Raw genomic sequence first — 13,986 nt, 5'->3', positions numbered from 1 at the left:
CTGCCACAATGAGAAGTACTTTTACTTTAGCTTTGGAAATTCAACTAATTTGTTTAATTGTGCATAAATGTGTGTATATTACTTGTTTTGTTGTATCATTACTTTGCGATCAGAAGCATTTTAGATTTTGCACTCATATTACTGGGTAGTTAAATTATACACATCCACTGTATTTCTTAAGCTGCTCATGTGTTTTGGATAAATGGGTGAACTGATATGCGATTGTTGAATGTGTCATTCCAAACATTATGCTTTCACATGCCAACACAACAGCCTCCACTCTTCTGGAAAGCCTTTCCATAAGATTTTGGAAACTGGTTGCAGGGATTTGCTCCTATTCAGCCACAAGAGCATTAGTGAGGTTGTTGGCCACTGATAAGGTCTGGCTTGGAGTCAGTGATCCGATCCAAACAAAGGATTTCTACATTTATTTACTACAGTAACTAAATATAGTAATTCTGCACATACAAATTACAGGAAACATCCACACTTTTCCATCCGCAGCTTTCTACAGCAGAAAATACCATTTCATCAAATCATATTCTTATTTCTTCAGGAATCATTTTCACATACACCATCTAGAAATTGTAAACCTAAACAACAAATTTCCAATTAATCCTGCACATGGGATGGAAACAGCTCCTAATCCTAAATGAAAATAACAGTGTCCTTACACCCCCCCAATTTTAAACATCTTCACTGATTGAAGCTACAGATGTTCTCACATCCAAAAACCAACATTCTGTGGTTATCTGCTCTTTCACAGTTCAAACACACTAATCAAAGTTGTCATTGTATTTCTTGACTGTAGCATCCTACCGTGAACCAATTGACCCCTACGTCTCAGTGAAGGACGTGTAGATGTGTCCTGGAACCTGGAGATTTTCTAGGTCATGGCCAAGGAGAATCAACTCGTGAGCAATCCCACAATGCCTCTGACACACACAAATGAATCACAATGAATCATTTATTTTTAATATGATATCTCTGGGGGTGGTGCTCTTGAATTGTAGAATCCTCACTGCTTTTCATTATTGATTAGTCATTAAAGACCTCATATTATTGCAAATTGAAAGTTTGTTTCTCAGACTGGGGGGATGGAAAAAACAAGCCAACGTGTAGATGCCATCTTGGACGAGCATTTTCATGCATAAACCCTTTGGTCACTTGTTCAGTTCCCAGTTCTTCTTGGCCATGTGTCAGAGGAAATGCATTTGGCCGACATTTACTGACTATAGTGAGCACGATACACATGTAGTGTTTACATGAAGGAAGCAGTGATTTTAGACTGACCCGTAACATTTGTCCCTAACAACCCGTGTTTCTTGTTGTTGTGCCTAAACCTGAGCTAGTGTCTTATCGAGGTTGAATGTTGATGCTAGCTGCCATTTGCAGCTATTAACAGTTTCCTCTGGGTGTCTGAACTGGATGTAAATAAGCTGCTTGCAAAACCTCCCTCTGTGTAAAGCAGATTGACTTTTTGACATTCTCCCCTCCTTGACACCCAGCAGTGCTTCTTTTGTACTGTAAATCAGGTCTTGCCAATTCATAATTAATAAGAATATATTCTTATTAATTAGATTGGGAATATGAAACCCTCGTGTGTTACTATAAAGCCCACTAATAATCAACTAATAATAATTCAACCAGGCATACGGCTAGAAACACTAAAATGTGAAGTTTATTATTATAAATCAATGTCCATGACTCCACAGGTACAACTGTAAAGACTAGATGAGCCTAAAGAAAACTAAATGTTTTCAGAGTCTGCAGCAAAAACAACTGTTTGTTTAACTCCTGAGCAGCAATTTGTTTAGGCTGAGTAATAGTACTCACAGTAATCTCCACAGAGGGATGAGTAGTATATGGATTTTTAATGGCGGGGTGCGGTGTAACCTTGATGCTCGTCAACCACATATAAATTATACGTGTTGCAGACGGCAAACAAATTCCCAGTCGTAGCCTGCTGACATGTGTCTCCCAGCTCTAGCAGAGCCCGCTGCCTCCACCATTTGTCTGTGTCGGCAGCACTTCCCCTGCACACACCCACCCAAACCAGCAGCTTAAAATGGGGTTCAGTCAAGTGCATAATCCCATAGTTCTGCTTAGCTGTGATTAATTGACCAAATGTCCCTCTGATATGGAGGCTCCAGTTTGCAACACAAAAGGAAAAAAAAAAATAAAATTAAAAACACACATTAGCTACTAGTACACCACCAGCGTCTCCTCAGAAGACAATGGCCTACGTGTCTACATAACACATGCAATCTCCGTGTACCATTACAGGCTCTTTCAGCAATTAGCTCTTCTGGCAAAATGATTTACTGATCTGTCATTAAAAACCGGACAGGGAAAGAGACATCATGCAGAGAAACGACCTTTTAGATCAATACTCAAGTAACTCTTAAAGCACTGTGCAGCTTGTCATTAGGGAGAAGTATTTGTATTTATACTGTAGCTTCACACCCATACTGTGTGTGTACACTAGCTCTCTAAACAAAACCCAAGTGAAATATATATGATCTCTACCAGCATGGTGCATCTTTAATGCCTGTTTATTTGTGTTGTGCCAGTACTTTACATCTTTCCAAAATGATTTTGAAGTTTCCATGTTTTATAAAGCCAACAGCGTCAAATTGCTGTTGTAGCTGATAAAGAAGCAATAAATGTGTGTTATCAGTGTGTGTGTGTGTGTGTGTGTGTGTGTGTGTGTGTGTGTGTGTGTGTGTGTGTGTGTGTGTGTGTGTGTGTGTGTGTGTGTGTGTGGCATACCAGACACAGTCGATACAGCTTGCTTTATCAGTCAGCTTTATCCAGAATAACAATGCAAAGCTTCCTCATCCAGCCAAGACTTTGCAATACTTATCCAGGTCCATGAAATAAAACAGACATTATGAAACAAAAAGCGATCTGATAAAACTCTAAATCAAATGAAAACTAAAGCAAACCTCTTCATGCAATTTTCAAGTCAGTGGTAGTTTGGTTTTGGATGATTCCATAGCCTTTTATTACATGAAATGTCTGGGAGAGTTTATTTGAATGACTTACTATTGCTGTAAGTCATAGGGTTCAGGTGGAATGTTGTATGGAAAAAAAACAAATACTGCTTTGTCAGCATTATTCTATGCATGTTTAACATCAGCATCATGAAACACCAGTGTGGTTAGTTAAGTCTGATACTGTGATAATCCAGCCTCAATGTCTGGCAGTGATGTAATATGAATCTTAAAGAAGGTTTTTGTTTCTTCTAGTGCTAAGAACAAAATCACCCGTCTGCGGCTTCAAGGAGAGTCATTGCTTTTTTGTTTTTGTTTTTTTAAATACACCAAGCACATCCACTTTAGAGGCTTTTTGATGCTGTATGCAGACTCTGGATGTGGACCAAAGACACAGTTGTGTTGGCAGGAAGAACTAGGCCTGGATGATAGATGAAGCTGGAGGCAGTGTGCTGAGGAGCCTCTGACGTCTTCAAGACCCCTGCCTCTCCATGTCCACTTCTTTCTGAATCTCATCTTGCCGCTCGGCTTCTCGTCTCTGATACCTTATCTGTCTCCTCGGCAATCGCACTCTTTAGTTTACAGACCTCCAACTCTCCCTCCTCCTCCTCTCATCCATGACACATCGCCCTCCATTCTCTTCTTGTCTCCTCTGTGGCCTAATTGATGGGTGAACACTAACAAGCTGCCCTCCCTCCATCTCTCCATCCTTCGCGTCCTGGTCCTGAAGGGCCTCTCTCTCGTTCCCTCACTCTCAGTGCCCCTCTCCTCATCCTCTCTTCAACCCCCACCCCCAGCCTCACCCTCCTGCCCCGTTCATTATTCATTAAGTTTCCCTTTGGATCCGGAAAGAGCAAAAGCATGGCTGAATTCATAGGCAGACTCAACAGCTGGCCCAAGGGTACCTGAGTGATGTGAATGTGAGCGTAAAAAAAGTGACTGACTAACTGAATGACTAAGTGATTGACGGAAACAATAGGGCAGAGAAAGGGAAAGAGTCAAAAAGCAGGAGCAGCCAGCCCCCCCCCTCCCCAAAATAACTGCAGCTAAACTAAAGGCAGGCACAGACAATATGAATGTGATTTAGTTGTGAAAAACTTGGTCCTGGTCTGTGCTGGTAATGTTTCTGGTCTTTTTTTCTAAAGCCCCAGTCTGTGCCATTTGTTCCCACAAAGAATTTTTAAAACCGGTTTAATATTTAAGACCAGTATTGACGACCAAGGATGTCGCAACTGAAGCAGACCTACAGTAACTATAGCTTTATCTAAACATAGTGTTTTTTAAAGTTATTTCCCCTTCATGTCCTGCTGTAGGCTCTATAGGCCGCGTTGTCATCACTTTTACATCCATGACTTTGCGGCTTTTCATATCTTTTGTTCTTTTTACACACTAATTGTCAAGTGCTCGATTGCTGTCGTATTTGTTTTGGCAGAAGAACACGTGAGAATTTCCCTCTCTCTCAGTATTTTTGGGGGGTGTTTCTGTCCATCTCCAAAATGTCCCGACCGGTCCTTAAGTGTGAGCTGCCAGACTGTCAAAGATTAGAAATCTGTGATAGTTGGTGGAAACTGTCCAGCCTTCGACATTCTTAAGGTGTGTGTCCGGCTTAAGACATGCTGGCTGCAGAAAAACGGCAACACAGGCATCACCAACAAGTCATGGAAGACTGGTACAGAATTAGAGCTTTGGCAAATATCTTAATTTGTTTTGATTTCACGTATAAAAGTTACGTAGATTTTCAGTGGAATCATTAATACTACAATATATTTAAGCATTACACCTGGCGTCAAAGTTCCATTAGACCTAAGCTGAACCTTTTTATATGTTACCTGCAAATATATCGCCAAACTAAGCAGGGAGTTGCTTTGCCACGCAAGTTCCCTCCTGCCAATCCAGCCTTTAAGCAGCAACTGTGGACAACAGCAGCAGCGTCACTTTTATCAACACATCCTAATTTCACATTTCTCCAACTATCAAAGATCCCAAATAGCTTTAGCCCACATAAATCAACACAGAGGCAGCGTGCACAGTATGTCGATAAGCATTGAACAAAAAGCATGAAAAAAAAATGCACAGCAGCTCATTACAGGCGTAAGGTTACACAGTATGAATGAATGGATGAGGGCGATTAATCACACAATCACATGCAGTTAGCCTCCAGCTGGTGACGTTTTTGCCAAAGTTAGCATTTGATACATATAGTTTACTTGTTTCCTTTCTCCTTCCTTTTTTGGAGCTGAACGTTGCTACGTTAAACGTTTCTGGCTTCTTAATAAAAGGTTTGCTTCCGTTACTATGATACAGGTCTGCACATCATGTGGATGCCAATCAAATTCACTGAAATATGTAAAGAGAAATACTGTCAAAACAGAAGTGCTTCTGGTATTCCCCAGAACCACAAGTGCTTTTGGAGCGCTGTGGGTTGAAAAGAAAAATGCTCTTAGACACCCTGATGAAAGCCAGTGCACCAATAGGCATATGTGTATGCACGTTTGATTTGGTGTTCTTTGGTATTTATCCCTCCACTTGAATGCCTGGACTTATTTGCTTTGTTAGTTGACTAAATATCATTTGAACCTAAAACACATTCAAAAGTATTGGCACAATCTGAAACAGGATAGTACTGTAATGGATGTCATTGCACCTGCATTGTGAAACTGTGCTGCAATATCTACCTGCTGTGATGTTATCACGTTCAATGGTGGTTGCACCATACATATGGGCCAATGGGTACCTGTTCCAGAAGCTAGTAGGCTCTTTATTATGGGATATTATGGGCCACAATATTGTTTTTGGCACATGAAGATTGATAAAATACAGTAACAAGACTAATTAAGTAACAACATGTCAACATTGACTAGCCACATCAAACTGGTGTCTCTTGTCTCTTGTCTCAAAGCCCTGTGTTTTGTCACACACCCATTAGTTTTCCGACTTCAATGTCCCGATTATGTGCGTGAGCTCGTGCGTGCATCACGATGCTCTGTTGGGAATTGTCAGGAGGATTGGAAGCGAGTGAATGGGCGTGTTCATGACGTTTCCATCACTTGTCTGCTGCAGCAGGCGGGAGATGCACAGCTCCAATGTGATGTAAACAAAACACTGTTTTCCACAGCCTACGTTTTCTATCATGTTGTGCCTTTTAGGCACAGTGACCATGCACTGACTTCCAGCAGTTTCTCCCGTGAGGATAATTGACTCAGACAATCTCCTGCTGTGTGTCACACGTGTGAAACGTCCAGAGTTCATGTGCGAAACAAGCTTAAATTAGGTCACCTGCCTGTAATATTACTAAGACCAGTCGATGTCACCAATGTTCATCACGTCTCACTCATAACCATACCAGTAGGTAGCAGGTGACCAACCCAACTACATGGGCTGGTAATGATGGACCGCTTGCCTTCGTTGACATGCTACGCTCAAATATTAAGATTCTGCTGCTTACGTTTTTCCCTTTTGCGCAGAGTTTTATGTTTTAAGTTATGTATTTAATCACACAGGGCATCTATTCTGATCTAACTTGATTAAATCAAAAATAACTCTTGATTTAAGGTAGTGTGAGAATTTAGCCAATTTAATTAGTCGATGTCGATTAATTAGGCGAGTCGATGTCAGATACTATGATAAAAGCTGGTTTGTTTGACATGCAGTATACGAGAACTAAAGAGTTTTACAGCTTCAGAGAGAATGTTTTTATTTTATATGTGTTTACTGCTAAGGCTCGTATTGACAGTCATCCACAAGTTTTGACCTTGAGATGAACAATATCGTGGTTGAAATAAGGCTCTGGATTGTGTCCAATATTGCTTGTCCACGCTATGATTATGAGTCTGGTCATAATCTGAGCAGGGACTGCATGCACAGACGCCGAACATCATCGAAATGCCTCAGGGGAACAGACCCTGTGACAGACTGTCAGTGACACCAGATGTGAAGGCACTTGAGAAGCAAAGTGCTTCTATAGATACAAACATGGCTGCAGATTGAACTTTGAATCTTAGGCCCTGAAAAGCATTTTGAGACATGGTTCAAAACAAATGGTCTTTTATTGAACATTATTGAAGCCCGTTGACTGTAAACAGAAGCCGTGTGGGGGTCGATACCTGGGATCAGCGATGGAAAGAAAGGCCAACCTGGAGGGCCCTCATTTCAGTGAACGTTTCATATACACATTACGAAAATCAGTAATAAATGTTCCAGCTGTTAACACAGAAGGAAAAAGGCTTTAAATGACATGTATGACGTTTAATTTGAAAATGTTAAAACGAGACTATTAAAACACTCAAGTCAAAAACTGATCGTTTTAGCAGGATCCCTATATTCTCCAAGTTTAAATAGCAGCTTGACCTTACACAGATCATGGACAAGTTAAAAACATATTCCAATGGATATGTTGTAGGACATGCTCCTTCTTTATTGCATTTTCCAAACGTGATCAAAAGACAGGCTAAATTCCTGCCTCAACAATTGAAAGCTGCACATTTTCCTTCATATGCAGGGGCAGACAAGTAAATTAAATCCTGCAAATATTCCCGATTTTAGTTTTTCCTTTCCACTGAATTCTACAGCTTAGATGTTGATCTCACTCTCCTAACTGTTCTGAACTCACTGGAGTAATTGGTAGCTGTGCTTTGCTGATGGCACTATTAAGATTCTCGGGGATGAAAGTAACACTCAGTTCTTTATGACTCAAAGATCTCAACCAGAGAACTTAAAGGACACTTCATGGCTTTAAGAAATGTTAAATTGTTGGACTCATAATGTTTGAATACCTTTAAAACTTTAAAAAATAGAACCCGAATCTCCATCTTTATTAGCAAAAAAAAAAAAAACCCAAACAAAAAAACAGTACTGCTATATTTCATGTTTTAGTTCTCCAGTATTATTTCACACTATGTCTACACACCTGCACTCACCTGCCATGTCTATTCCCACGTGTCCTCACCTTGTTTGAGAGGTTTACACATAAGTCACATCAGTCACACCTAATAACATCTACCTACTAAATCTTTCAGAAGAAAGCACGATGACTGATTTTGGCTTGGGACTGAAAGGGTTTAACTACTGTCCACATGCCTTCACAGTATGGTCCAGGACAATTTTACGAGTCAATTTTGACCCGGACAAAGAATACCCTCATAATAAATGTCTTATACCCAATTATGAACTACAGAGCTTTTTAAAATGTATGATCTTAATCTTAATCAATGTTTCAGAAAGTGTATTTTTTAGGTTTTACACCAATAGTTTTTGGATAAAAACATCCAGTATCACACAATGTGATGTCCTGTTTTACCTAAGACATTAAAGCATAACAGCCATAATTATTTAACTATATTTTATTGAAATTAAAATGGGCAGAGTCATCATCATCATTCCTTCTCTGACACATCCTCCTTCAAATTGCTATCGGCTTCCTCATCTTAGAAGAACAAATCAAGTACCTCTTGCACAGTTTGTCTTTTTGCCGTAACCTCAGTCATTGAAATGTCAGCTCAGGTGCCTTTATTTCTTTTCTGCATTGCAAGTACTTGTTTTTCGCAGGTGCAGATTTACGCCTGTGACCTCTGTATGACATCTGCTCCCTATGCTCATTATGAGTGATCAAGCTTATGCTGTTCTACTCCCACTTTCTGCAGGAACCTGGGCAAATGTGGTGGGAACACAGACAGTTCCAAAGATTTCGAAACACTGCCACCACTGTACATTTTCACATTCCCACCATTTGATTTGACACACACACACGCACACACACACACACACACACACACACACACAAATCTAAAATCCATTTTAATAGACATTGGTTCGATCTGACCCGGAACAGCCTCAAAGTACAATAAATGGTAGCACCTGTACACAAGAATAAGCTTTTAAAATACTTTCATTTCTATGTATTTCGGGTTCCTTTAGGAAAAGTCATCAAATTCAAGGCGAAGACATTTAGGGTATTTTTGTTGCTGTCAAATGGCAAAACGGGTCACATTTGACAAGGCTAAAAACACCTATTTCAAGTTTCGCAACCTTTAGTCTGCAGTTCGCTGGGATTAGCTGCCAGAGCAGATCATAGCCTAATAACTTGCTCATGTCGTTAGTCTGTGGACCAAAGCCTCTGATGTTACTGTTCATATTCCTTTTTTCAAAGAGCTCAGTTAGAAAACACAAATCCCCACAAAAGATGCAAAAAGCATCTAAAAAAAACTCTCCAAACGAGGTGCAAAAGTAAAAAATAAATAAATAGTGACATCACATAGCTAAAAAACACAAACAATAACAACAACTGTGAACAAATCAACTGAAAAAAACCCAGAAGAAAGGGTCAAGTGCCCGTTCTCTCCTAATGCATCCAGAGATTGTTGTTTACAATTTCCACAAGAAAATGAACACACACTGTGTAACTTAGCAAATGTATGTAAGTTCCCATCATTTTTTTTTTCTGCCGTCATTAATTGTCACTTTCCTACTGGGACAGTCTACTGTGTGAGTGAGAAAATGAGACACGGATAACGTCTCCCTTCCTGATCAGTATCTTATATAATCACGTGTTAACAGTAGGAGAGGAGAGCAGGAGAAGAGGGGGGTTCTAGGAGGAGGAGGAGAAGGGGGGGTAAGAAAAGCGCGAGGAGGCCGGTCCGAGGCTGATCGCTGTGGATTGATGCGTAAACCGACCAATCGGGCGCTTTCTTAGGCTTCAGCCGCCGCAGTAGCCGGGCAGGATTGGAGGATGCTTCAGCGGGGAGAGCCACACACACACACACACACACACACACACACACACACACCGGTTCGGCTCGCTCGTCCCGTCACACACACACTCACACACACACACTCACACACTGTGAGAAAGGTAGAGTCTCTGCGCTCTGCAAGCCGTGCAGTCCAGCTCAGCCCTGGAGAGGATGACAGCGGTCGGGAAGGAAACTGAAAGAGAGGCGGAGGTAATAAGGACCAAAGTCAAAGTCGTGCGTCTTTTTCGCCTTTAAATCAGGCGTCATGTGTGTCCAGAGGAGAGCGCGCGGACAGGTAAGATGGATAAGTTTGTCTGTGTATGCGCTGATATCTGTCAAAACCTAAGTTTTTATTTGTACCGGGCGTGTGCCGCGTCTTTACCGTGTTGGCTTTGACAGAACTAATAAATAAACAAATAAACAAATAAATAACCCGAGTCGAGCGCGCGTTGGTAGCGCGCAAGCTCGTGAGCGTTGAGTTTGCGCCCCGAGACGAGTGGACGAGAAGTACAAGTGTCCACTTTGTGTCTCAGGCATTTTTCGGCTCTAATGTGCGCGTTTGTCTCTTTCCTCCTGGGGTGTTGTTGCACACAGTTATGACTGATAGACAGGCCGCTTGTGACAGAGTGGGAGTTGGAGGTTACCCGATCCCTCTGGTGCGTGTGCCGCACCAGTGTAGCCAGACTGAAATTTACGCGCACTGCAGGAAACTGGAGTCCACTCATTGACTGCAGCCTCTCCATAAGTGGAGGCTTCTCTCTCTCTCTCTCTCTCTCTCTCTCTCTCTCTCTCTCTCCGCAGCAGATCCCACCTCTGTGTATACGCGTTTGGAGTGGATGTCTCAGTTTGAATCTAAATTCTGCGAAATGCTGTGACGTGTGTGTGTGTGTGTTAAAAGATGCGTGAGCCAAGTGCCAGATGCTTAGCTGTCCATGTTAATGTTGCATTGATTGGCTTCTGGTGAGCGCAGGGAGAATTGTATGGCTGCCAATCCTCAGCTTAGCATTTTTTTTTTTTTTTTTTGCAAGGTGCTCACCTGGCTGATGTGTTTGCAAACGTTTAATGAGAAAAGATGGCGTGATTCAGCAGCATGGGTTTCTGGACACATACGGTTGGAAGTAGCTGTAGATGGTGCTTGTTCACCCTCCCAGTCTGGTGAAGAGCTAACGGGATGCCTCAGTTAGGATCATTTAGCTGCTTGGGAATAAGATGCAGAGACCATATTTTCGTGTATGATGGATTTTCTTCCCTTATTTAATGAAACTGGGGCTGATGACTGTTGGCCTTCTTTGACTACTGTTCTAGAGTAAGACTACAAATGATATTTTCCTCACTCTCAATCTGTCACCTAATTTTCATATCAATGTTCCAGAATATATTCACAATATGAGTAACAGGACGAATCACCAAATCCTTACATTTGAGAAGCTGGAACCCACAGTTGGTGGGCATTTCCTTGATCAGTATCCTAAATAATTAGTCACTTGTTTACAAAATGGTTTCTTTTCTGGAGGAGACTAAACATTGGGATTTTGGTGATTGCTGTACATCATAGACTTGCATGGCTTGCAATAAAGGACTCAGTCTCAGAGGGCCCTCACGTCAGTGTCACTCATCATATAGTGTCAATCTTATGTCCAGGGTTGGAAAACTGCAGCACCACATGGAAGCTACCTAAACTCAGAATTAACAACCACAACACTAAAAGCCGTTACAGAGGTGAGTCATGTTCATCCCAATGTGCCTTAGTTTTAAAAGGCTGAATGTCCTCACTTTGGTGGAAGCTGTTGAATCAAAAAAGAGGCAGCTGACTGAGTTCCAAACAAGCCATTTTGTTTGGTGCTTGAATTTGCAATGTACCGGTCATAAAATTGCTTAGTTTAATCTGCCAACTGGAACAGTCTGGACCAACACAGCTACATGTGTAAAACATGCAGAAAAACTGTGGCCATTAGAAAAGGAAAGGAAAGAGATGAAGGGATTATTATTATTAGATTATCCCTCAACTGAAATGGATTCATTTTCCTCTTGTAAATAAAGATCCCAATGACCAAACAGGAGTTAGCAGATCCAAAAGCCTTGAGATTTCTTACTCAGTCTGATCAAAAGGTAGCTATCAAATTACTGAACTCTGTCTTTGTGGTCTCTATCTATTTTGAATCTTTGTACCTTGATAGTGATTGGTGGTGAGACTGTGCCCCACTGTGATGTCACACTGTCCTGCTAAGGAGCCTAGAGAACATCTGTAGTTTGCTTTGTAGCTGGGCGAGAAGCAAAACATGGCATTGGTGTGTAATGTGGTTTAAGCACTAGCTGGGGAACTTTAAAAACAAGGACATCTGTAATGATTTTTGCATTCCTTTACTTAGCTGAAGTAATATTTTACACCTTGCGAGGAAAGGAAACAGACACAGTAATACCAGAAATAAAACTAATACAGAGATGCTACTTCATATGTCTCTGGAAGGCAGTATTACCTTGGTAAGGCAGTAACCTCAGACAGTTTGTATAATGCATTAGGAGTATTCTGTTGGTTGGTAGATGTGAAGGCTCCAGCTCCAGCTGATCAGAGTAGGTCTTCAAAAATAATAGCATGAAGTTGGTCTCAGTGAGAAAATCCACACATACAGTAGCTTTTTTTTTTTAATAAGTTGATAAATGGCTTAAATATTAAACTATAAAAAATGGTTATTGATTATTTTCTGGACAATTTTACAGATCATTAATCAAACGATTGTCCCGGCCTTATAGTGAACTGATTTTGCTAAACCACGCAGACAAACATTAATTTACCAGTCATGACCATGTAACTTTGATTGAGTGACTTTAGGGTTTGCATTTACAAAAAAAAGATGGAGTACTTCCCTATGTACACATCAGTGCCTGCCTAGCAGCAATCCAAGGCGAACTGCAGATCTTCGGAAAAGGACAAAGGGCCCCCCGCTACCCTTTAGACACTCTTTGTTGATATAATAGTATGTGTGTTTGTCCAACCTTGTGGATATTTTCTTTTTTGAAAAGGGCAGCGAGCTAATTACACTGTTATTAATCTCACTGAAGTCAGCAACTCAGGAAAATGTCTTTTTCACATTTTTTACAGACTCAACTGTTTGAATATCTCTGAGTGAGTGAGTGAGTGAGTGGTGAAGATATCAAGGTAACTGCTAAGATGACAAACTGTAAATGTTAATCAGTGGAGTCCCTTATTTGACACCAGTTTAAATAAACCCCAACCCAAAGTGTTGCACTTATTCCAGTGTGCTCACAGCAGGGCGGGCATCTTAAATGGTGTATGTTGCTTGGCATAATGGAACGTACCATCACTGTAAATGAGTCATGTATTGTAAAAACTTTATTGTTCAGTCACTTGTCACTCAACTGTTTTGTAACTGGGCCATCAAGGGTTTTTAAGGCTTTGGACACACAGCTTCATATTAACATGAATTATAAGAGGCACCAATGAGTACTGCTGTGCAAATTGTTGAAGAGTGTAGTGTTTAAGCCTTAGTGGTATCTAGTGGTGAGCAGGATTTTATTTATTGTGTTATTTTAATAGTAAAGTCTTAGCGCATAGGAAGTTGCGGAAGAGTTCCGTTTTCAGCAGCTTGTTGAATATTGGGAGCGAAGCTGCTGAGCGTGCAGAGTTTGGTAGCTTGTGTCATCATCATCATCATCACCATCAGAGCTTGCTGGATGGGAGGGATTGTAGACCTATATAAGGGACTTCAGGTAGACAGGTGCTGGACAATTAGTGGGTTGCATATTCTAAAAGGAAAGGTCTGAGACAGGACATGTAAAGCTCAGTTGATCGTCATTGATGACCCCCAGATTTCTGCCAGATTAAGTGGGGACAATCATTGAAGACCCAATATTGATGCTGATGTTGTGTTGCATCAAAAGTCTGGCTGGGAAGACTAGAAACGTCAGTCTTGGAGAGGTCTCTTATCCAGAAATGTGTCATGAGACAGTGGAGTCATCCAGTGGCACTGCCAAACCCCTAATAATATATTAGCATTTATTAGTTTGTAATATTTTTCTGTCTCAAATGTGAGTGACAACACATGCCTTTCCATAAAAACATGGTGGTACAACATGGCAGCTTTTAAGAAAAGGGCAACTCTCTCAAATGTAGCTATAAATGCAAACTCTAAGCTTAAGAGAAAGCTCTTATTTTAAGGCAATTACTCCCTAATAAAAACAATCATGGATACTATTCCATTTCTGCCAGTAGAGCAGCTTTAAACATTACACACTGCACCTTT

General features: G+C 41.0%; 1 protein-coding gene across 3 annotated transcripts in view; it reads left to right on the top strand.

Moving 5' to 3' along the window:
- LOC137104927 (cadherin-18) overlaps positions 1-13,986 on the top strand; it is a 146,669-nt gene that overhangs the window by 56,296 nt on the left and 76,387 nt on the right. For 2 of the 3 annotated variants that reach the window (XM_067486813.1, XM_067486811.1), the window contains exon 1: positions 9,780-10,019. The exons of the other annotated variant lie outside the window; for it this stretch is intronic. In XM_067486813.1, coding sequence (XP_067342914.1) covers positions 9,990-10,019 — 30 coding nt within the window. In that variant the 5' untranslated portion in view covers positions 9,780-9,989. Of the gene's footprint in view, positions 1-9,779; positions 10,020-13,986 lie in introns of those variants that run through there. 3 annotated transcript variants of the gene reach the window in all.

Source organism: Channa argus, chromosome 19 (genome assembly GCF_033026475.1).
Source record: "Channa argus isolate prfri chromosome 19, Channa argus male v1.0, whole genome shotgun sequence".
NCBI classification, from domain to species: Eukaryota; Metazoa; Chordata; class Actinopteri; order Anabantiformes; family Channidae; genus Channa; species Channa argus.
The sequence above is the reverse complement of the archived record's forward strand: the minus strand, read 5'-3'. Positions and strand labels throughout refer to the sequence as shown.